General features: G+C 38.2%; 2 protein-coding genes across 18 annotated transcripts in view; both read left to right on the forward strand.

Annotated features, from left to right (window-relative positions):
- The first annotated feature begins 287 nt into the window (after positions 1 to 287).
- eif5 (eukaryotic translation initiation factor 5) lies at positions 288 to 8,557 on the forward strand. 3 transcript variants are annotated; one of them, XM_083924736.1, is made up of 12 exons: positions 288 to 343; positions 1,067 to 1,298; positions 2,591 to 2,870; positions 3,107 to 3,188; positions 3,335 to 3,507; positions 3,616 to 3,727; positions 3,845 to 3,975; positions 5,270 to 5,431; positions 5,576 to 5,737; positions 5,881 to 6,045; positions 6,677 to 6,820; positions 8,135 to 8,557. In XM_083924736.1, the coding sequence occupies exons 3-12, from the start codon at positions 2,799 to 2,801 to the stop codon at positions 8,231 to 8,233; spliced, it is 1,302 nt and encodes a 433-aa protein (XP_083780862.1). In that variant the 5' UTR covers positions 288 to 343; positions 1,067 to 1,298; positions 2,591 to 2,798; the 3' UTR covers positions 8,234 to 8,557. The 3 variants fall into 3 exon arrangements, with proteins under 3 accessions (XP_083780862.1, XP_083780864.1, XP_083780863.1); XM_083924738.1 differs by having other exon boundaries at positions 308 to 348; XM_083924737.1 differs by lacking the exon at positions 288 to 343 and adding an exon at positions 817 to 868.
- A 5,764-nt stretch (positions 8,558 to 14,321) lies between these two features.
- Positions 14,322 to 24,511, forward strand: part of mark3a (MAP/microtubule affinity-regulating kinase 3a) — a 67,807-nt gene continuing 57,617 nt past the window's right edge. For 14 of the 15 annotated variants that reach the window (XR_014593428.1, XM_083924456.1, XM_083924448.1 and 11 more), the window contains exons 1-3: positions 14,322 to 14,885; positions 20,639 to 20,821; positions 24,248 to 24,301. Coding sequence is in view for 14 of the 15 variants with exons in the window: in XM_083924456.1 (XP_083780582.1) it covers positions 14,835 to 14,885; positions 20,639 to 20,821; positions 24,248 to 24,301 (288 nt within the window). In the remaining variant the exon portion in view is untranslated. Of the gene's footprint in view, positions 14,886 to 18,093; positions 18,264 to 20,638; positions 20,822 to 24,247; positions 24,302 to 24,511 lie in introns of those variants that run through there. The other variant, XM_083924455.1, reaches the window with a different exon arrangement.

Raw genomic sequence — 24,511 nt, forward strand, 5'->3', positions numbered from 1 at the left:
ATAGCTATAATTAAAGCCGGATGCACATGAATGGCAAAAGATGATGTTGTGGATATCTGAAATGACAATTGTTTGTAGGAAGAATGTCATTGTGGATATATTAAATCATCATTCTGACTAGTACAATATTCAGTTTTGAGTAGGATCTTTGCTATTATGGAAATCTAAAATGTAATTACAGATAGGAGTGTGATATTAGATGTTATAACTGCTTGCTATAGGAGACTTTTATTTCTGTAAATGAAAGCTACAACCGGAAGTAGCTACCTTCGTTGCGTCAGCCAGCTCGACGTTACTCCGTAAAGGCGACGAGAGTAGCACTATTTCTCAGAACATTCGAGAGGTAAGGTGCGAAATGATTCCCCTCATTGTTTTTGTCAGCCTCAACCTGAGTTTGGATTTTAAACAGCCTCGGTCGTAATTACCACACAGAGACAATGTAGCTAAAGATAAAACCAGCGTTAAAAGATATTAATCAAAATCATGTATTATCTTCAACCAACCGCCGTCAGTTGGGCCCCGGCTATTTCCTGGAGTTCTAATGCTGTTAGCTGTTTATATAACGGAACCAACTGTATTTAGACGCAGCATGTGCCTGTATCACCTTTAGGGTATGGGTTTACTTTTATAAACATATATATTTTTGATTATCTGACGGGTGATACACGTGTAATAATAACTTTATAGCCAGTTAGCTGGACGTCGTCACCCGCTCACCCAAGTCAGCGTCACGTTCGTTATCGTATGTGCGTCGCTATTGGCTGAAACCCGAGGCGTCACGTTCTGTATCTCTAACGGGCTTCGCTATTGGTTAAAAAAAAACCCGAGGGCTCCGCACACACACACATAGAACTGGAGTTACATCCAGGTAACTACTATTATCTAATTCTGCACATAACGGGACCTTTTTAATGATAACCGCGCTGACTTTTCAGCCCGTTAAGCTCTTATAATAGTGACGTGGTTTAGTTACCCAACCAGTGAACGGCAACCTGATGATGTTAGCGTTTTTATAGTCCGCAGTTTGTGTTGTGTGGCTTAACAATACGCCTCTTCTCCCTGAAAGGTTCCCCCCAAACCCCGAGGACTTTCCAGATAAAGCCCCTCTCTCCGCCTCTGAGCCTGGCGCCTGCACTGTTTGGACGCTTTAGGGTGTTTAACTGTGCATCTTTGAGAGCCGAACAACCATTAAGAAACCCTGCTGCAATCAATACAACACCAGCAGCAGCCATCGACCACCGTTCACTGCGGCTCTTGGACGATCAGCGTTGTGTTTATGTCTTTGTTTTGCGAAAACGGTAAGTGTTTTTCATGACCTCTTTTCAATAATTTGTGTGATGTTGTGGTGTGTGGTTATATTTTCAGCGTTACTATTGTAAAATATGACATGTTTTCTGTGCCACTGTATCAAAATGGCGTCTCCCAGTCCCCTCACTCGTGTGCATTTGACTGTATGACGCACTCTGCACCAAGCAGCCAGCTAAGCTAACCGTAGTTAGCCTCCTTCTGAAATAGCCTCGACCTCTGCCCTTCTGAAACGCCTCAGCTCCGGACATCTCTGTGTCACTGTCAACCCGATTGTGAGTCATTTAATGTGGGATCGCTCTGAGGCGGCTCAGTGAACACCAGTCTAGCGGGTGTAAAGCCGTCAGCAGCGGGAGAGTTGTTTGGCAGCTGCTAGGCCTCCTGTTTCTGACCTAATAACAAGAGAAGGCCTTATGTGACTAAAGCCAGAGGCCCTCATGTTACACAAAAGGCTGGGACAAAACATTTTTTGGATGTTTATGGCCACAAGAGCACATAGTTTAGTGCCTGAATTTTATTTTTCACCTTTGGATCAATGTCACGCTCGCTCAGTGTTGGATCACATGGATATTTGCTGGATTTGATGTCTGCAGTATTTTGAGTGCAGAGGCTTTTCATATTTGTAATCCCTCTGGCAATGTAGGTCAACTTAAACTTGTTTCACAGGAGACTCATTTGTATAAGGTATTCTGCAATAGCCCCCAGCTGTGTCCAGAAGCCTCTGGACCTATCTGTTGCCATACCTGTGTCATTACTCAGTCTGATCTGGTTTAATGTGGCACTCACGCAAGAATCATGTACCACAGGAGTCTGGTTTTATTTTTTGGTTTTAGTTGTGGAATGGATTGTCAGCTATTAAGTACAAAACCACTTAGATTACAAAACAAATTATATAGTTGGGCTGTAAACTCTCAGGTAACAATAAAAAAAAATCTTTATCATAATTTTCCTCACCCTGAAATTGACCAACTGTCTAGCACAGCATATATTTAGTTTGACATAATGCAAAACTAATCAGCCATCAAAATTCAAGATTCATGGATTTCAAACCAGAATAGAAGCTCAACCCAGTGGGATTTCTTGTACTTTTGCTTTAAAAAACAACTTAAAAGAAATCTTGTGTGTATGGCTCTAAATGCTGGCACAGATTTATGAAGTGCCATATATGCATATCTCAACATATAGCACCGCCACCATTTTCTGCTCAGTCTAGTAGGCTTGCATATATGAAGTTACTCTTTATTAAATTGAATATTCATTGCTTATTGTCGCTCTTCTGTTTCAGAGCTGTTGCGCAGCCGTTGGAACCTGTGTGGTGGAAATCTAGCCTTCAAGCAAGGAGCTTGCGGCCACAGCGGCACAGCGTTTTTCATGTCAGAGACAGAGCGCGCTTGCAGTCGTTTATGTCATCCCCTCTTTTCCAGACAGAAGATCCCAAAAAATCCCCAACCAAGATCCTTTTATCTTACTGATAGTGCTAACATCCAGCCAAAATGTCTGTCAACGTCAACCGCAGCGTGTCAGACCAGTTCTATCGCTACAAGATGCCCCGTCTGATAGCCAAGGTAAACAGCTTGCTCCAACAGGTTTTTAATTCTTTACATGTTTGAATTGTAAATATTTTGAGAAGTTATTACATAAGAGGAGAGAACACCAGCTTTATGTTTACTTAATCAAATCGATGCTGCCTGAGTGGACCTGAAATAACGCTGATGACATTCTTGTAGAAGGAATCCTGATGTTTTCTTTAATATTTGACTTTGGGTGTTGATGGTCTATATTCTGCCTTTATCTCAACCAGGTTGAAGGCAAAGGGAATGGAATCAAGACGGTCATTGTCAACATGGTTGATGTTGCAAAGGCATTGAACAGGCCTCCAACATGTAAGTAACTCATGTATATAACACACTGTTTGGAAATACATTTTAAAATCTAGAGTATATGCTCGCTGTGATGTCTAAGAACAGACTAACAAGGTGGACAGTGCATTTATTTTCCATCTCATCGTGACATCTGATGTTCCCCACAGACCCGACCAAGTTTTTTGGTTGTGAACTCGGTGCTCAGACCCAGTTTGATAGCAAAAACGACCGTTACATCGTCAACGGATCCCACGAGGCGAACAAGTTGCAGGACATGCTTGATGGGTTCATCAGAAAATTTGTGCTGTGTCCCGAGTGTGACAACCCTGAAACTGATCTGGTAAATGTTTAACAGCATCTCTAATGTAGATCCAGCAAAGTTTAAGACTTGATTGTGTTGTTTTTTTTAGATCAAATAATATAATAATATTTGATTTGTCTGTTGCAGCATGTCAATCCCAAGAAACAAACCATTGGCAATTCCTGTAAGGCCTGTGGATACCGCGGCATGCTAGACACCAGACACAAACTCTGCACGTTCATCCTCAAAAACCCACCGGGTGAGATTTTCCTTTCCAACAGTTACAGAGTTGATGGTCCAGCACCCTCTTGGGTTGAATGTCATTTGAACTTGCACTCATGCAGGTTTGATAACCGTTTTGCTTCTCCAATAACAGAGAGCACTGAAGGTGGATCCGCATCTGTAAAGAAAGAGAAGGAGAAAAAGAACCGCAAGAAGGACAAGGAGAATGGCTCTGGCAGCGGAGAGGCTGAATCCCAAGAGAACTTCGACGCTCCTCAGGCTGTGGTGGGTTTCTAGTCCAGGGTCAGGCAGCTAGAGATTCTTTAGGACCTGCATTTGCACTAGTGTGAGAGTCAGACTGTTGACAATCAGGCAACTGAGTCATCGGGTCACCTGTCCGGGAGGCTCAGACATACTTTCCGCGGACCTCCACCAGTCGCACAGCCACCGCGTTGCGTGCACGCTCGTGGACTCATGCAGCCTCTTTCTTATTAAAGGAACCAATTGTGCAGCGGCTCAGAGTGTATGTCCTAGCCGGTTTCCACCACATCCACCTGCCAGGTTGTCAATTGTGTGTCCGCCCGCTACACTCTGTGTCGGACGACCAGTATTGACACGTAGCTTTTGTTACTTCACTAGCAAGTTGCCTTTTTAAGCTCTTTGTTTCCTCCGAAGTTTGCAACAGCGTCCACACAATTACCACGCTTGCCCGTTTCACTCCCATGACTTGTATTTACTTTTTACTCTTTTTTTTTATAGCTGTTTTAATAAAGCAGTCAAATAATTTCTTATGTCAGTTAATGGTTAATTATTAGCATCGCTAACTGTTAAGTGGCTGTGGGAACACTAAGATAAAGTTTGTGGTCTCTGAGTACACAGTCAGCTGCTCAGAAGGACTTTGAACTCAAACAAAGATCACAGTCCAGTGCTGCTTTTGATCCCTTTTTTTTTTTTTTTTTTTAGTGTGGTGATTTAAAATTTTATCAGCTACAGTTTTTGTTGACAAACTGGTTTTACTTTTTAAAGCTAGTAGTCCAAGATGATAGCCTTAACCAAAGAAGCCCCAAACCTCAGTTTTGCAGTTACACACGATGACTAGGCTGTTTGCTGCTGCACCCGGAGGTCAGTTCTCCAAGGGAGAAGAGTGGATGTTATTCTAAGAATATTTAACAAGGTAATTTAACTTTTTGGGGGGAACGTGTCAGAAATAAGGAGTCAAAGCCAAGTATGTTTATGTCTTAAAACATGTCCCTCTAAAGACTCTGGCAAGGTGAAATGTGAAAACAAACAAGTACTGAAAGTTGGCAACAAATGCCCGTTTACACTCCCACTCTGTTTTATTTATTCTTTTAGTTAATCTTAACATTTTTTCAAGCAGCTGCTTACATTTAAACATTCACACTTGAAAATGGCCCAAAGCCCTTAAACAACAGCTTATTTTTAAACAAACCAGGTCTTATACCTGTGTGAATAAGCACAGTTTAATGTTTCAGTTTTTTTATGTTTACTGTACGGGAGAGCCTGCCGTAAAAACTTTTGAGCGCATTTTAATCATTTTGTCTGAACTGGCTGTCTTCAGGATGGAGATGACGATGACGAGGACTGGGCAGAGGAGACTACAGAGGAGGCGCAGAGGAGGCGAATGGAGGAGATCAGCGATCACGCCAAGAACCTCACGCTCAGCGAGGACCTGGAGAAACCCCTGGAAGAGAGGGTCAACCTGTTCTACAACTTTGTGAAGGTGAGGGTTCAGTCTGGAAAAAGTCTAAAATGATGACAAATTTCCCTATAAAGCATTAAGCTTTCAATGAAGCTACACAACACTGGAACACTGTAAATCCTAACTTTGTGTCCCCCTCTAACTTTAAATGGTTTCCATTTCCAGCAAAAGAAGGAGAGTGGAACCATCGACGGAGCTGATAAAGAGATCTTGGCGGAGGCAGAGCGCCTGGATGTGAAGGCCATGGGCCCCCTCATCCTCAGCGAGCTGCTCTTCAACGAGAACATCCGCGACCAGATCAAGAAGTACACCCGCCACTTCCTGAGAGTACGTTGAATGACTCATGGCTGTTGATGCCATTGGCCCTTTACCCCCTCATTATTTCTGTAGATCAAGTCATTTTACTCTTAATGACACGGAGAATGAGCATTGTCTCGTGGCTGCTTTCTGACTCTTTAATCCGCCCTCAGTTCTGCCACAACAACAAGAAAGCCCAGAAGTATCTGTTGGGAGGCTTTGAGTGCGTCGTGAAGCTGCATCAGGTCCAGCTGCTGGCTCGAGTTCCCATCATCCTCAAAGCCATGTACGACGCAGACCTGCTGGAGGAAGACGTCATATTCGCCTGGGCAGAGAAGGTGGGTATCTTTGTATTGATCTGTTATGAAATATTAAATGTCCATAATGATACAAATGGAGCATGAAATGTTTATTTTGGAAACAAAACTTAGATGCTTGTGGCAGCAATAATAAAGATCTTTTTTTCTCTCGTCAGGCATTAACTGATAAAAGCTTTAAAAGGCAAAGTTGCTCTCAGTTTATTATTGGTTTCATTTAATGGAACAATTTTCCCTTCCTATTACTTAAACATGGACATGACCTGTTTTTGCTAAACACTTGGCTACCAAAGAAAACATCTTCAAATTAACACATTTTTAAAATATGCAACTGGGAATTCATGTCATTTATTCAATGTGCTTTGAAATTTTCTATAAATGTAATTTCATACTAGAGTAAAATGTCCCCTTAACAATTAATGATATAGTTTTACTTTGAGCTCTGCCTGTAATTAAGTAAGTAGTAAAGCTCTTAGGAGGCAGCAGATAAAATAACTAGTTAAATCTCCACTAATGTGGATTAAATGTCACCAGCAGAGGTGTTGGGATTAACTGTGGTCATTAATTTACAGTCCAACACTAAACTGGATGGTCAAAGTATCTACTGAGAGCTGTTACCAACCTGACAGACTGACGGACTTTTCTCCCCCAGGTTTCTAAGAAGTACGTCTCTAAGGAACTTGCCAAAGAGATCCACGCTAAGGCCGCTCCTTTTGTCAAATGGCTGAAGGAGGCGGAGGAGGAGAGCGAGGGCAGCGAAGAGGAGGAGGAGGTGGAAGACGACGAGAACGTAGAGGTAACAGACAGACGTGGATCACTCTATGAACTTTGTTTTACAATTTATGTTGCTGTCAAGGGACTGCACTTTTCCCTGACCGACAGCCGACCCTCGTTAACATTGACCTTTATAGCAGAAAAGCCCGGTTCATCCGTCCTGGGGTTTGAACTGACTTTACGTATACGCATGTCAGTCTGCCTCCACCACATCCACCTGTGACGTCTTCAGCGGTGCGCCGGCCTCGCACACTCTTTGTACAACGGCCGGTGTAAGTTCTTATTGACGGCCAATTCTCACCATCTCTAGAAGGCACTGCTTGGCTGTTTTAGCGCACATTAAATCTTAATGATTAATAAAAAATGTCTTTGCTGCAGGCAATTCACGGCTCATCCAACCTGCTCATCAGAACGCTTCCTTTTGAATGTGTTTTGCTTTATGCCAAATATTATGTCTATTTGCAAATATCCTAACCATCACAAAGCAAAAAGGAAGTGTGAAAGGCTAGATAATTATTACATCATACATTAAATACAAAACAGAAGTGTGCAGAGGTTTTGACCTTCTTTAAACACAATTTAATATTAAGTAATGCAGTCTAATGAGAAATGATTGAACATTTCACTTTTATTGTTACAATCCACCACTGAAGACGTCGTTTAAGGCCCCCCACACTCTAAAGCGCAAATTTATGATGTGCAGCACTTTGTGACATCACGACCTGCTCGCTCATAATCCAGTTTGCACAAGTGTGATGTGGACGTCTCCCGCTTTATTTTAATACTCTGGATACCCGATCCAAAGTAGGGCTGCAAAATAAATCCTTTTTTAATCGTCATCATGAAATCAACCTTTGCGAAAAAAATCACATTAGACAGTCAGAAACTTTTTTTGCAGTACCGCGAGTGACCACTTGTTTAAATAAAAAAAAAATTTAAAAAAAAGGGCCGCAGCGGTGTATCCAGTTCTAATAATCCATCCATGGTTCATAAACACCACTGGACCTTTAATGAAGTAGGACGCATCTTGTGTTAAACTTTTGAAAGTGAGTATTTTATTTTTGTACCAAAACAAACAAGTACTGCTTGTTCAGAGTCATTATTTATTCTTTTGATCGAGTTTGTTTTCTCAGATAAAGTCCTCATCAAACTGCTCGTCTTTTCAAATTGTTTTTTTTTTTTAGAAAATGATGCTGGTGTTTCTCTCTGTACTTCCTGTTTTGGTGTCTTTACCAAACCCACACAAGTGTCACTCAAAGGTTGTGGCTGTAGTCTGAAACCTTGTGTGTGCGCCGTGTGGATGATGTTAACCCCCGGTGGCGTTCTCTGTCCCCAGGTGGTGTACTCGTCGTCCGCCCGTGAGCTCAAAGTCGAGACTGTGAAACCGGACACGCCTGAGAAAGAAGAAGACGACATCGACATCGATGCGATCTGAGAGACTCGGCCGATGATGCTTCTCTTGTGTTGTGGCTTTGCCTCACGATGCCCGATGTACCACCCAAACGGCTTGCCTCCCCCTCCTTTACTCACCCCTCTGCCCCCCAGACCCTCCTCTGCTTTGTGGCATGACTTAACATAGCGCTTTATTTGCTGCACATTAACTCTGTAATTTTGAGATGTATTCAGTTGATGAAATGAAGTCGCTTTGGGGATTTTAATCACGGGTGTTTGGGGATCGTTTTGACTGCACATTTTTCCTTTCTTTTCTTTTGTTCCCTGTATTTTTCCAGTCAATAAAGAATGAATGTTTTGCTATCCACCACACTTGGTTGTTTCTGTGCGATGGTTTGAGGAGGATGAATCTGCACCTTTTGTCTTTCTAAGATGTACGCTCTGGAGCAGATTAATCATTTGCTGATTTTCTTTGTCTTCTATGATGGTAAACTGATTTTTTTTTTTTCACTTTGTCAACTTGGGGTCTTAGAAATTGTGATGAGTATTTTACTGGTTTATGAAACTTCACAATTAATAGCAGCTGTATTTCAAATATGTAGCGATTGGGTATATCATTTTCTAATCATGAACAGGGAGACAAACTGTGATTTTGACTTGGTAATTAATTTAGTCGTGTTTTAAACGGTTTTAAAATGAGATTCACAGATAAAATAGTGCAAAATGAAATCCACAAACCTTGACCCCCTTTTTCCAAACCACTTCTTGAAAGTTTTAACTTTTACTATTTTCTCCAGAATCTCAATAAAAGTAAATAGCAGGATTTGAAATACAATACAGTCGTATTATCAGGAAAATAGTTCAGAAATCTATTGTGGCAAAGCTGGACGTAACAGTAACTCAAACAGGACATGGATATACTTAGTTAAAAATACTGTTCTATATTATTAACCTGTCTGGATTGATTATTGTCCAAAAACAAAAATTTAAGCCTTTTTATTCACGCAGGGTTGAATTGAAAAGATGAAAGGAGTGTTTTTGTGTTGCTGTGTTGCATTTCATCCAGTTGAATATCAGAATAAGTGCAAAAACACGGGCTGGATCCAGAGTGAGTCCCCACAGAGGACATGACAGCGCTCTGTGCTCTGCGCTCTGCTCCAATGAGACGGAGCTCAGCCGCTTTCCTCACTTCCTCCGCCAGTTCACTCACGCTGCGTTCAGGCGCTGTCGGAAATAGCACCATCACCGCTTCAACATGTTTATCACAGATTAATCAATAGTGAACATTGTGATTGTGTAAAAAAATGTTTTGTAGTTTCACAAATATGAAAAGTGAACAGATTTCTATTAAATACTGCCTTTTACTTCTCCATATTTAATTTTACTCAACTAATTAAGAACGTTACCGTACTATAGGGGGGAATTGTTGGGTCTATGTTTATCATGTCAAGTCAAGTCAAGTCAGTTTTATTGTCAAAAATTGCAATATGCATGACATACAAAATGCAAAAAATGAAATTACAGTCCTCTCAGACCCAGTGCAATCGGCATATTAATAATTAAAAATAAAAATAGACTAAAGAATTAACAATTTTATATATACAACATAATAAAAATAATAATCATAGATAAGTCATAGAGGGTGGTCTATACCTACTCTAAAGTGTCCTGAGATAACTCTTGTTACTTTTGGCAATATAAATAAAATGTAATTTAATTGAATTGAATTGACCATATAAGACATATAATATCAAGCCAATTTAACATTAATTGATGATCAGTGATGGAATGTAACTTAAAGTACATTTACTCAGGATACTCGTACTTTACTTGAGTCATTCTATTTCATTCTACTTTATGGGCTTTCTCTCCACTTCATTTCAGAGGAAGATTGTGTCTTTTTTTACACAATGACATTTATCTGACAGCTTTAGTTACTTTTCAGATTCAGATTATGAATACAAAATAAGACAATCAATTAATATGTATTACGATATATCATTATAGATGAAGCTACTCAGCAGTAAATAGTCACTTTTTACATATGCAAACATGATATATGATTTAATGCAGTACTATGCACTTATCTGCTTATTCCACCTCTGGACTTAAATAAATAATACTTATTCCACCTCTGGACTTAAATAAAGAATACTTATTCCACCTCTGGACTTAATAAAGAAGACTTATTCCACCTCTGGGCTTAATAAAGAATACCTATTCCACCTCTGGACTTAATAAAGAATACTTATTCCACCTCTGGACGTATATAAAGAATACTTATTCCACCTCTGGACTTAAGTAAATAATACTTATACCACCTCTGGACTTAATAAAGAATACTTATTCCACCTCTGGACGTATATAAAGATGACTTATTCCACCTCTGGACTTAAATAAAGAATACTTATTCCACCTCTGTACTTAAATAAAGAATACTTATTCCACCTCTGGACTTAATAAAGAGTACATATTCCACCTCTGGACTTAATAAAGAGTACTTATTCCACCTCTGGACTTAAATAAATAATACTTATTCCACCTCTGGACTTAATAAAGAATACTTATTCCACCTCTGGACTTAATAAAGAATATTTATACCACCTCTGTACTTAAATAAAGAATACTTATTCCACCCTATACTTAATAAAAAAATACTTATTCCACCTCTGTACTCAAGTAAATAATACTTATTCCACCTCTTGACTTGAATAAAGAATACTTACTCCACCTCTGTACTTAAGTAAATAATACTTATTCCACCTCTGTACTTAATAAAGAATACTTATTTCACCTCTGTACTTAATAAAGAATACTTATTCCACCTCTGGACTTAAATAAATAATACATATTCCACCTCTGGACTTAATAAAGAAGACTTATTCCACCTCTGGGCTTAATAAAGAATACCTATTCCACCTCTGGACTTAATAAAGAATACTTATTCCACCTCTGGACGTACATAAAGAATACTTATTCCACCTCTGGACTTAAGTAAATAATACTTATACCACCTCTGGACTTAATAAAGAATACTTATTCCACCTCTGGACGTATATAAAGATTACTTATTCCACCTCTGGACTTAAATAAAGAATACTTATTCCACCTCTGTACTTAAATAAAGAATACTTATTCCACCTCTGGACTTAATAAAGAGTACATATTCCACCTCTGGACTTAATAAAGAGTACTTATTCCACCTCTGGACTTAAATAAATAATACTTATTCCACCTCTGGACTTAATAAAGAATACTTATTCCACCTCTGGACTTAATAAAGAATATTTATACCACCTCTGTACTTAAATAAATAATACTTATTCCACCTCTGGACCTAAATAAAGAATACTTATTCCACCTCTGGACGTATAAAAAAAAAAATACTTATTCCACCTCTGGACTTAAGTAAATAATACTTATTCCACCTCTGGACTTAAATAAAGAATACTTATTCCACCTCTGGACTTAATAAAGAATACCTATTCCACCTCTGGACTTAAATAAAGAATACTTATTCCACCCTATACTTAATAAAAAAATACTTATTCCACCTCTGTACTCAAGTAAATAATACTTATTCCACCTCTTGACTTAAATAAAGAATACTTATTCCACCCTATACTTAATAAAGAATACTTATTCCACCTCTGTACTCAAGTAAATAATACTTATTCCACCTCTTGACTTAAATAAAGAATACTTATTCCACCCTATACTTAATAAAAAAATACTTATTCCACCTCTGTACTCAAGTAAATAATACGTATTCCACCTCTGGACTTAAATAAAGAATACTTATTCCACCCTATACTTAATAAAGAATACTTATTCCACCTCTGGACTTAAATAAAGAATACTTATTCCACCTCTGGACATAGATAAAGAATACTTATTCCACCTCTGTACTTAAATAAAGAATACTTATTCCACCTCTGGACTTAATAAAGAATACTTATTCCACCTCTGGACATATATAAAGAATACTTATTCCACCTCTGTACTTAAATAAAGAATACTTATTCCACCTCTGGACGTATATAAAGAATACTTATTCCACCTCTGGACTTAATAAAGAGTACTTATTCCACCTCTGTACTTAAATAAAGAATACTTATTCCACCTCTGGACTTAATAAAGAATACTTATTCCACCTCTGGACTTAAGTAAATAATACTTATTCCACCTCTGGACTTAAATAAAGAATACTTATTCCACCTCTGGACTTAAATAAAGAATACTTATTCCACCTCTGGACTTAAATAAAGGATCCTTATTCCACCTCTGGACTTAAATAAAGAATACTTATTCTACCTCTGTACTTAAATAAAGAATACTTATTTCCCCTCTGGACGTATATAAGGAATACTTATTCCACCTCTGGACTTAAATAAAGAATACTTATTCCACCTCTGTACTTAAATAAAGAATACTTATTCCACCTCTGTACTTAAGTAAATAATACTTATTCCACCTCTGGACTTAAATAAAGAATACTTATTCCACCTCTGTACTTAAATAAAGAATACTTATTCCACCTCTGTACTTAAGTAAATAATACTTATTCCACCTCTTGACTTAAATAAATAATACTTATTCCACCTCTGGACTTAATAAAGAATACTTATTCCACCTCTGTACTTAAGTAAATAATACTTATTCCACCTCTGGACTTAAATAAATAATACTTATTCCACCTCTGGACTTAATAAAGAATACTTATTCCACCTCTGGACTTAAATAAATAATACTTATTCCACCTCTGGACTTAAATAAAGAATACTTATTCTACCTCTGTACTTAAATAAATAATACTTATTCCACCTCTGGACTTAAATAAATAATACTTATTCCACCTCTGGACTTAAATAAAGAATACTTATTCTACCTCTGTACTTAAATAAATAATACTTATTCCACCTCTGGACTTAAATAAAGAATACTTATTCCACCTCTGTACTTAAGTAAATAATACTTATTCCACCTCTGGACTTAAATAAATAATACTTATTCCACCTCTGGACTTAATAAAGAATACTTATTCCACCTCTGTACTTAAGTAAACAATACTTATTCCACCTCTGGACTTAAATAAAGAATACTTATTCCACTTCTGTACTTAAGTAAATAATACTTATTCCACCTCTGTACTTAAATAAAGAATACTTATTCCACCTCTGGACTTAAATAAATAATACTTATTCCACCTCTGGACTTAATAAAGAATACTTATTCCACCTCTGTACTTAAGTAAATAATACTTATTCCACCTCTGGACTTAAATAAATAATACTTATTCCACCTCTGGACTTAAATAAAGAATACTTATTCCACCTCTGTACTTAAATAAAGGATCCTTATTCCACCTCTGGACTTGAGTAAAATAGCTGCATACTTTTCCCGCCAGTGGTGGAAAGTAAATATAAATATAAAAACATTTACTCAAAGTTGTACTTAAGTACTTAATGCTACTTTATATTTCTATTCCACTACATTTCAGAGGAAATATTGTACTTTTTCATAAACATTTATTTGGTCACTTTAGTTGCTTTACAGATTCATACTATTAATACAAAATATCATCACCTAATGAAATAACATGTATTGTTATAGATTAAGCTACACAGCAGAATATAAAGTAAATAAAGTTAGCCCCACCTTTATCAGATTCAACATACATTACATTATATTACATTAATCTATTCATAATTATAATATCACAATATTATATAGTGAAATGAGCATTTCTGTATAACAGGTACTTTTACTTTTGGCACTAAGTACATTTTGATGCTAATACCTTTGTACTTTTAATTAAGTGACATTTTGAATGCAGGTCTTTTACTTGTAACAGAGTATTTCTACGGTGAGGTATTACTACTGCTAGGGCACTTTTTGCCCCACAGTTGATAAAATATCAGTTATTTTTTTCTCCAAACTTGATTGAACCATCATTCAAATATACAACATAAAAGAAAGGCGGGGATCTGACTTTAAATAAATAGAAACACACTCGTTTGTTGTTTGACTGCTCATGAAAAACACTCTGACGTCGGAGCCGGGGGAGGGGGTCCGTGAACGCATCCTAATCCAGCCCAGCCGCTGAGTAGCCATTTTGGTCCCACCTAAAACGGACGGAGCAGCTTCACTTTGGGGCCGTCGGAGATGGAAGAAACCGAGTCGAAGGCGAGTATTTCAGCCACACAAACCTTCTGAATCCCCCCGAGAAACACCAGCGTGTGACACTCGACGCCATGGCTTCTTTTTAACACCGTTGTTTTTGTGACAAAAGGAGAAAAAACCCGGGGTGAATTTTTTTTTTTTTTTGGAAGTGGCGACCGACAGCGCCTTTAACGTTAGTTTAGTTCACTGACTCAAACACAAAAACGGACAGACGGACACTGATTTGAGTTGAACACGCAGCGCCATGTTAATAAGTGAATACAAGATTATTTTGTGAGGATTTTTTATTATTATTTGTTATTTCAGTTCAGGTGCTCGGCTCTAACACGTCCGGTTTGGTTTTGAAAATTATCACGATCCATGCTGAGACTGTTTCCCCCCCGACAGCAGAGCTGCAAAGCAAAGCAATAATCTTTTTTTCATCACGGGTGGAAGAAAAGGACTGAATTAAAAGAAAAAAGATGTCAACAAAAACTCCTTTGCCTACGGTCAACGAGAAGGTGACGGAAAGTGTGAGTATAAATGCATGTTTGAGTTAACTGTACTCTGAAATAATTGCTGTGAAAATCTAATAGCATTGCCTCTAGAAGAGGTGGATGTTTAACTGAAACTGTGTCTGTTTGTGTTGCATTAGTGGACATTTAGGCTTAACCACAGAACACAAACTACAGTACTTTGCCTGCTGTTCTGGCAGGCAACAGTAGTTTCTGTCCAAGGCTTGCTCATTGGCTCTCCCAGCTGTCACTCAAAAGGTTTCAGCCGCTCAGCTTCCATATATGGGCCTCTTTAAGTCCCGCCTCCTCGTGACCAACAGAATCTCCCGTCTGAAAAGAGCGTTGTCAAGGCAGCGACCATGTAGCTTCCGGCCAGGATTTTCAAAATTAAACTAATCCCCAGTTTGTGATGTAGACAACATAGCATTGTTGGAACTATTTAACAATTCGGTTTTAGCTTTCTGAACATACATACATTTATACATACATTTATACATGTATTAAATGGAAATCTATTAATCATATAGATTTATCAGAATCAGAAATACTTTAATAATCTCCGGGTGGAATTATTGAGTGTTTAACACAAACAATATTTTTCCATTAGGTTAATTGAATTGCAACTGTTATTTTTAATACGAAGTAGTCTGTCCCAAAGTGACGTCTCTCTTCAAATATCTGGAACCCAGTCATTTATTTTACAATGCAAGAAAACATTATTTGATAAGTTGTAACCGGTGCATGCTTGGCAGTGTGTCCCTGTAAATTGCTTGCTGCTGATGGACTAACTAAGAACAACAACAAAAATTAGGCTACAAGATGTCAGAAAATAGTGGTAAATGCCCATTTTCAAGTTTCCAAGGTGATGCTTTTACTGACAAGACCAGTCCAAAACTTCTACATAATAATATTCACAACTGTATAAAACAGAAACAGGCAGCAAAACCTTACAATGGAGATGCTGAAACCATCGAATGTTTGACATTTTCACTTAAGATCAATGCTTGACACCATTGTTGACCATTAATTTGTCATAGATTGACTCATTCTTTGACATGAAATGTATGTGAGCCACCAGTACGCATATTTTATTACCTTGGTCTACTTTTAAACTGCAACTGTACTTCACATAAACCTCAATCTATTTCTGTAGCTGCTTTGTTCTTTCTCCTGATGCTGTAATCCATACTTAATTTTTGAGAGCATTTTTCCATTGGGCATAAAATGAGTTGGTTATATAAATTCATGCTCTCCTTATCTCCATTTAGTTTCATTCTAGCCATGCATTCCTTTTTATTTTCCCCCATATCTGATCCGTGTAACTGCAGCCACACGTAACATCTACATGTGATCGGCAGAATCTCATGACTCATCACTGTAGCAGCGGAGAGTCAGCTGGAGATAAGACTTCTCCTGCACAAACAAAGCGCACTGGGGGATAAGATGTGGGGAAATTTTATTGATCCCTGCAGGAAACATTAGGCCATTTCAGTAGCAATTGAGTCAGCAGCCAACGAAAGATGGCTGGAAACACAAGAGGTCAGATTTGAAACTAGGGTTGCGAGGTTGGTAATGTTACAAAGAAAGTTATGCTCAGAAATTCTGAACTTCAATACAAAATCGCATCATTTCAGTGAATTGTTTTTGGTGGAAAAATACACCTAAAAAGCAGAGCGAGTTATGTTCCGGGTAAAAGAATGCCCATTTGACTTAATTGTAATCATGCATTGATGCATTCAGCAGCACTCTAACCTCACATGTACACACAATGTGCCTGTGTCGCATTAAATAGGAATTCAGTAAAATTACAACCCTCTGCACATGCACAGTGCATTCTCCATCACATGTGCAGCCCTAACTGCTGCCAACACTACTGTACTGTCTGAGCCAAAGGAAGACACACTTTCATTCACATCCTGATTACCGGAGTCAATACATTTTCTATTTTTTTAAAGATATTTCAGTTAACCAGCAGACTGTGACCTGAACCAAAGTGCACGGGATGTAGCTGGATTGAGGAGTTTTTAATTAATTCACTTCCATTCATTCTTTATTGTAAAATATTTTTTTATAAATGGGTTGTTCACTTCAAGTTTGCACTTTGGACTATTTTAACTCCCCAGAAAGCTAAATCCCCACATGGCACATTTCATACTGAATGTGTTAGACAAATTAATGGAAATATTTGGCAAATAATGGATTTTGTCTGTTTTTAAGATATGGTAAAAGTTTAGATTGTAATTGCATAATAAATGGTAAATGCAGCTTGAGCAAATAACCATTATATTTCCATTGTATTACTGTTATGTCCTCTGTATTCCCTTGAATTCTCGTTGAATATGTACGTAATGTTGCAACCCTAATGAAACAAAAGAAATAACAATTCATTTATTAATTGATCATAAAAAAAGTATTTTTTTCAAGAAAAATTCGCACAATATTTGATGGTTCTCAAATGTGAGTTAGCTTCTTTTCTTGGTCTTATACAATATTTTTATTTGTTTATCTATTTTACATTGTAGCAGACCATAAAGCTGCACTTGGCAAGTCTGGCAGATCGAGTGATGGCTTCATTGGTTAACAAAGTATGCTGTTTCGCCTTCCAGACGACAACGCCACGGGGGGGTTCTCAAATTTTCTCACTCTGGGACCCAGTTACAAAAAATACGGTTTTCAGGCTCCGATAACGCCGGCTGCATGTGGATAGTCGGCCAAAACGATACTAAAGATGTGCATTTACAGGAAAATGCATCTTCGTGTGGACGGGCCCTCAGTCAAATTACGACTGTTTAAAACTCTCACAAGTTAGTTTTTTTATTTTGAACATGTGAAAGGAATAACAACAAAAAAAGAAATGATAAAAAGAAAAGAATAATAAATAAGAACAACAAAGTTTAACTTTTTCTGCCAATAATAAAACGTACAAAATAAACCAACAACACATTTAAATGGTTTAACGTGTCCAAAAAGGAGTTGTAAGAAGATTAAAGGTATTTAATGCTACCCCTTCTCCATTCGAAAACTTCACCTATTGACTTCCATTTTAAAACTATTTCATAATATAAAGTTTAGATATTTTGCCTAGACATAATACGCTGGAGTTGTCTGCTCTACGTAAGCAAACTAGTAATTAAAAAACAACACTGACAATGTGAAAGCAGCCGACTTAAATGCTTTTAATCTGAAAGGAAAGTGTCCTGATTTCCGGTTTCGCTGTGTCTGCCGGCAGCAGGCTTAACAGGGATCAGAGCCACTGTCTCCCTCCCTGTCTCTCTGTGGTTATCTGGGCTCTGAGTTGGGAAAATCTGGTGTAGTGGGAATCTCTTATGGGCATCATCAGTGTTTTCCTGTTCAAACATGACGGGCTCGCAGGCAGCCAGGAGACACCGCAGCTTCGTGAGTAACCACCGAAAAGGAAAGGATCAAATTAAAACAGGGCCACGGTTCTTTTCCTTTTTTCTTACACACAGGAAGTTGTTTGCAGGGAAAATTGGAAATGTGTGCTTTTTAAAAAAATGTTTTAACATGTGTCTGTGTCCTGTATGACGGAGCAGACGATGTTGGAAGGAGAAAAAAACAGTTGAATGTGTCCCGCAGGCTTCTTTTGTGGCGTGTCTGTGGTATTCAACAGTGACCTTATCCTATTTTTACTTCCCTGCTATCGCCGTCGAAGGCCCAAAATATTCCTTTAGTGACTTAAAGTGTGTGTGTTGCTTAGCAGAGAATATAAAGTGACCTTATTGTGCTTTACGTTTTTTTTATATCTCTTGTGGTGTCTGTAAATTAAATAAATAATTTCCCAGTCTGAAGTAATTCTATTCTATTCTAAAAGTTTAGAGAAGCCTTAATTTAGCTGTAATATCTGCACAATATCTTTCTATTAATTAGTATAGTAATAAGAGTTAATTATGTGATAACTATAAATCTTTTTAATTGGATTGGTGCACCGTGGAGTGAAGATATAAAGCTGAGATAATGTTTCTTGCCTATGATGTTTGACCTCTGCTCTGGCTTTCATATAAGACTCTGGGTTCGTGTGAAGGACTGAACTCTTGTTATTCATTTCCCCACTTTTATCATTGTTCTTTTTCATTGTTTCAGGGTGAATGGGGTCAGTCGGGTTGGGTTTGGGGATGGGCAGAGGGCACCGCCGCTGTTAATGAGGCATCGGTCTGACAGTCGATACTGAGGCCGCACCGAGTATCTATCAAGTTAGCAGTTAGCACAGAGGGGATGCTTTTGAACACAGCCCCCCCCCCCCCCAAAAAAAAACCCAATATAAATCCACTCCATTGGTGGTGATGTCAGAGCTGTTTGCAACATGAAATCACGACAGCGGACTTGTTTCTGCACTGAGCAGTTAGTCCTTGGTTAAAGATGCAATGTTCAGTGTGTTGTTGAGGTTTCTGTTGTGCACATTACCCTCTTTCTACACCCTCGAACAATACAATACTAACCGATATTCTGACTAGCATTAGTAGATATTCAGAAAAGCGTGGAAGTGTAAACAGTGGTTTGGTAACAGTATTTGAACCAGACGTCTGTTATGGATTGACCCTTTTTAACTTTTCATTAACCTTTGTTTGAGACCTTTATTTGTTGCTTTATGCTCTGCTGCACATTCTGCATATAACCAACACAGGATATTGACCGTAGCTGTTTTTCAGATCATTGTAATTAGTACTTTCTTTTATACCATATTTCAAACAGAGGTGCAAAAGTGCATTACAACATTTAAAAACGCAACAATTCTGCTATAAAACTTACAAATAGACAAAAAGAGTAGACATGAAGCAAAAAAAAACAAACCGTCAAGTTAAGATACAGATCTCTGCTCTCCAACCTGGTCCCATTTGCCCAGTTTAGTCATCTGTTTCTTGTTCGTGAACGTGACCTTCATTAATATGTGGAAGGCGGTAGCTGTGAAAGTCTTTTCAGTGCATTCTGGGTGGAAAAATTTAAGGTGAAAGATTATTAAGATTATTATTATTTAAGATCAAAGGTGATTTCAATCAAAAAGAATCCATAAGCAGCAGATAATGTTCTTAAATTGATACTCTGTTTTAGGGTCTATACAATGTTAGAAAATGATGATGTCCTCTTTGTCCACAACTCAAACGTGTTCAGTTTACCATCACAGAGGAGGAAAAGACTACTACTAATGTGAAAATATTCACATGCTTTTTGTGGTTTAACATAATGGTAAATTTAATATATTCAGCCTTTGAACTCTGAGGAATTTAATTTATTCACCAAGTGAAGAAACAACTCATCAGTTAATCGTCAAGGGAAGGCAGGTTTATTTGTATAGCACAAACACATTTCAAATTGCTTTACAAATGCATTAAAAAGCTTGAAAAATGAAAAGAATTGAACAATTTAGAGCAGATATAAATACAGACTAGAAGGGCAAGATGGTTCATGATGAGTATTTAAAGATCAGTCAAAGCTATCAGAACATTTTTACATTTTTAACCTGGATTTAAAGATTTAATACCCTCTGGAAGTTGATGCAGTTAATGTTGCACCTTGCTCTGATATTTGGTTGATAAAATGGTGCAACTGCCTGGAAAACAGAGTTTCTCAGCCATCTGTGGTCGGGTGGAAGAAAAGCTTTCCTCGTCTGGATGCAGAACTATAAATATCAGTGGTCTACGTCACACTGGGTCAACATGAGTCACAGCTGACACGTAGATGTTTCACAGCATGTGCCATTCAATAATCGGCAGAAGTCTAAAACAAATTAGCTTTTTTTTTTCTCCCCCCTGCAGCACACGTCTCACAGTAATGGACGTCAGGAGATCAGCACACGCTCGGGCCGGGGCGGCCTTCGGTCCCGCAGCTCCGAGGAGCCGCAGCAGCCTCACGTCGGCAACTACCGGCTGCTCAAAACCATCGGCAAGGGCAACTTCGCCAAGGTCAAACTGGCCCGACACATCCTCACCGGCAGAGAGGTGAGACGCACACAGACGCTGTTTTCTTTACACACCAGGGATGTTTTTTTTTGTGTGCGATTCATTTGCACGTCACTATATTTCAGTCAAACTGAACTTTCACACAGACCACGAATATTCGGCAGTAATAAAGTCGAATCCTCTCCTTCCGTTCTTACCTTTCACAATAAGAGCGTCAGACAGCGTAACTGTAACCTGCCAGTATGAATAGTTACAGGCGAGCATTTTGCGTTTTCATGTGGTTATCCATGGCACAAAAACAAAAGCAACCTCAGAAACATCGTGGAGAATATTCTTCTTGTTTTGGCTGAATGGAGACAAAGTAAGTTAATTAAAAAAAACACAGAACTGTCATGAGACCTGTGTCATCTTTTCATTTTGAGTGTACATTTTGCTTAAAAACATAAAGATGTACACTCTTTAAATAAAAACACAACAAATAAAGTTCAGCATATGGTGAGAATTATATGTGCTCTTTCTAATATTTGCATTTCTGTAAATATGTAGAATAATAAAGTAAAAAAACATCATCCAAGATAAGATTAATACCGTTAATAATAACACTAAAAATGTCGTTACGACCTGGCCCATTCTTAAAGGTTTACTAAATATAGAGATGTAGTTTCCCCTTTAATAGAATAACTTGCACCACCTTAAGTTAAACCTCTCTCTCTCAACGGTTTTTAATTTAAACCAAAAACGATTGAGTCTGCAGCTCTCTCTCTGACCTCAGCGCTGTGATTGTGGCGGTAGATGTCACCGCTGGGCCGATATCCAGTTTCTATTACGAGTCATGTCTCTGTGCTTCTTTTGTTCCGACTGAAATGTGAAGTGAGAGAACAATAGTCAGAAGCTGGCATTTAATTTCCTGTCAGATGTGTAGTCTTGTTTGTTTATTCTTTAATCAGAAAGTTCCTGGTTTAATTCAGTCTTTGGGGCGACCGTAGCTCAGTCTGTGGGGATTTGACTTGGGGAAAGGTTGCCGGTTCAAGTCCCTGTACGGAGTATGGACGGCAGCTGGAGAGTTTATTTCCTGTTAACATGTAAACTTTGTTGTATTTTCCAGTTTGTGTTTGGAAATTATTGCAGTGTCATGAGATGACCTAGCCTAAAAAGCAAGTGGTAGCCAGTTTAGTTTTGTTTGTAAGATTTTAAATCAATTTTAATTAACTGAATTAACCTTAAACGTTGCACAGTTTAAAGGAGACCTATTATAATCTTTTTCAGATTCATACATGTATTTTGTGTTTCTACAAGAACATATTTACATGCTTTGATGTTCAAAAAACACTTTATTTTTCTCATACTGCTCATGACTGCTGCACCCAAAAAGCCCGGTCTACTCTGATTGGTCAGCACTTCCTGGTTTCCCCTCCGCTGTCCCGTTCACTGTCTCTGTATAACAGCAAAAGACTAAAACTACTAAAAAAAAAACTAGTGTTTTTTTTGTGTTTTAAATAGATGATTACAGTTTTGCTTGTAAATGTCTTTATTACTTAGTGTACCTGTGTATAAAGAGCCAATAATGAACTAAATCTGGACTGAAGTAATTTAATAATAAATAAAGCAATAATAATAAATATATTATTTGTCTGCTTCTGTTCTGTTGGCACTGAACATTTAAGAACTTTTAAGTTTGAAGTTACTTATAGTAAAATAAAGATTATATAGAAAAGGCACGTAAGTTAGATATCAAAAAAAGCATTGTTTGAGTCTCTTGGACCTGCTGGGTATCAGGCCCCTTCCTCCATCACTGTTGCTGAACCCGGAGCTTAGTGCCGCCCAAGACTATGGTGATTGGTTTAATGAAATCCGAACAAGCCAGAGTGAAGGATAAGCTGGCGTATGCTTCATTATACTGGCATCAGCATAAGGTACAACGGCGCCCAATCCCATCGGCTCCATATACCGACAAATTAATCGCTCTAACCCCTTGACAGTAAAAATCGATACTCAGAAAATAAACCATACTGAAAAGTAGTATAGGATTAGATACTAAATTGTACATGTGACATAATAGTAATATTCTTAGAGTAAAGTAGCAAATCCAACAAAAACACCCAGTGAATAATTAATATATTTATATGTGCAACAATGCTTTGTTGTTATTTTTTTCACTTGTGAAATGTGTTGTAGTGCCATTCACCCTCAGACCTTCATATTCCACTGTTTAGAAATTCAAAACTGTAACTTTTTGTCAAGGTATTAAAAAATGGAGATCACTGTGTTCTGCAGAGATATAAAAATTGAAAATATCGTTTGTTCCAAGTAAATTAACATTTGGAGGCTGAGTTTGCCATACTGAACCCACAGCGATGGGGTTCAAACAGTTATTTATTACCACTATTGTTCTTAAAGGTTTTAGATCAAATTTAACATTGATATATGATATAAAAACCATGGGTAGGTTCAGGACCCCATAGCCTACCTCAAGATTTGGCTGCTTGCAGGTACTGTAATGCGAAAGTATCGATATTTTTGTTGTTAACAGTGCAGCCTCCGCCTCCTCAAGTTGACGCGTTCTGTCACCCAGCAGTTCTGCAGACAAAACAAGACAAAAGCTCCAGCTCATCTCTCTGAGCACATGAAAGCAACACCGCTGCTTCTGCTGCGGCTGCTGGAGGACCGTCACTGACGGATTTAGTAGGAAATGAACAAAACAAAGGTGCCGTTTGGAAGTATTTAGCATACAAGACTAACGACCAGGGAACGGCTAAGAATGTAAACAAGACGCTACAACTAGCGGCTAATAATTAACAGTAACGTTAGCGGCGGAGCTAAGAAGCTAACATCATCAGTCCTGCCCGTCTAACGTTAAGAGGCGTTGTTTTAGTAGGATGTCGCAATAACTTGTCAAAACAGTCAACCAGAAACGAGACAGAAACAGTGGCTGCTATACCAACTCTATTTCATCAGCAGAGATAATATGGAGCCAAGTCAGCAGAAACCCAGAAGCTAAACAGGACTGTATACTGAATAATATTAGCATGGACCAGATCCCAGTTTACACTGTGGAGAAACCTGACTAACATAAACTGAAATTCTTCTTTGAAATTCTTGTATCGAGACAACCCTAGACGGCACTAATGGATGTTTTCTGCTGCTGAGCATTTAAATGTGTTCATAATTGATGAACCGAAAGAGCAAGCCTCTTCTTAACATGGCGTACGACATTTTAACTAAAATAACGGCGCTCTTTTCCCTCTCGGTCCCCTCATGATTCTTTTGTTAATGATTTGGCAGCACATTTCTTCTCTCAAGGAGGAAGTTGAAACTATCTTATTGCACTCTAAAGTTTGATGAGATAAGATATTGTTGGTTCTCTTTACTTTTTTTGGTTGATTTTTATATTCCACTTCCTCTCTTTCTTTTTTTCTTTACACTTGCTGTTACGTCCTGTTTAACTCAGTTTTTTTTTCTCCACAGGTGGCAATTAAGATAATAGACAAGACGCAGCTGAACCCAAACAGCCTTCAGAAGGTAATTTACCCCCCCCCCCCCCCCCCCCCCCTCGCTCTCTCTAGCTGCTTCTTACTCTCATGCTGTGGCAGAATTCATTTATTAATTCATGAAGCACGACAGATTGAGTATTAATTGTGTAAATGGGAAGCGGGGCATGGTGGGACTGAGCATGTGGTCTTCTCCATATAGAGTTAAGAGCTTTTTTAAATTATTTTAGTGGGATGCTTT

The sequence above is a fragment of the Echiichthys vipera genome (genome assembly GCF_963691815.1).
Source record: "Echiichthys vipera genome assembly, chromosome: 12".
Classification (NCBI taxonomy): Eukaryota; Metazoa; Chordata; class Actinopteri; order Perciformes; family Trachinidae; genus Echiichthys; species Echiichthys vipera.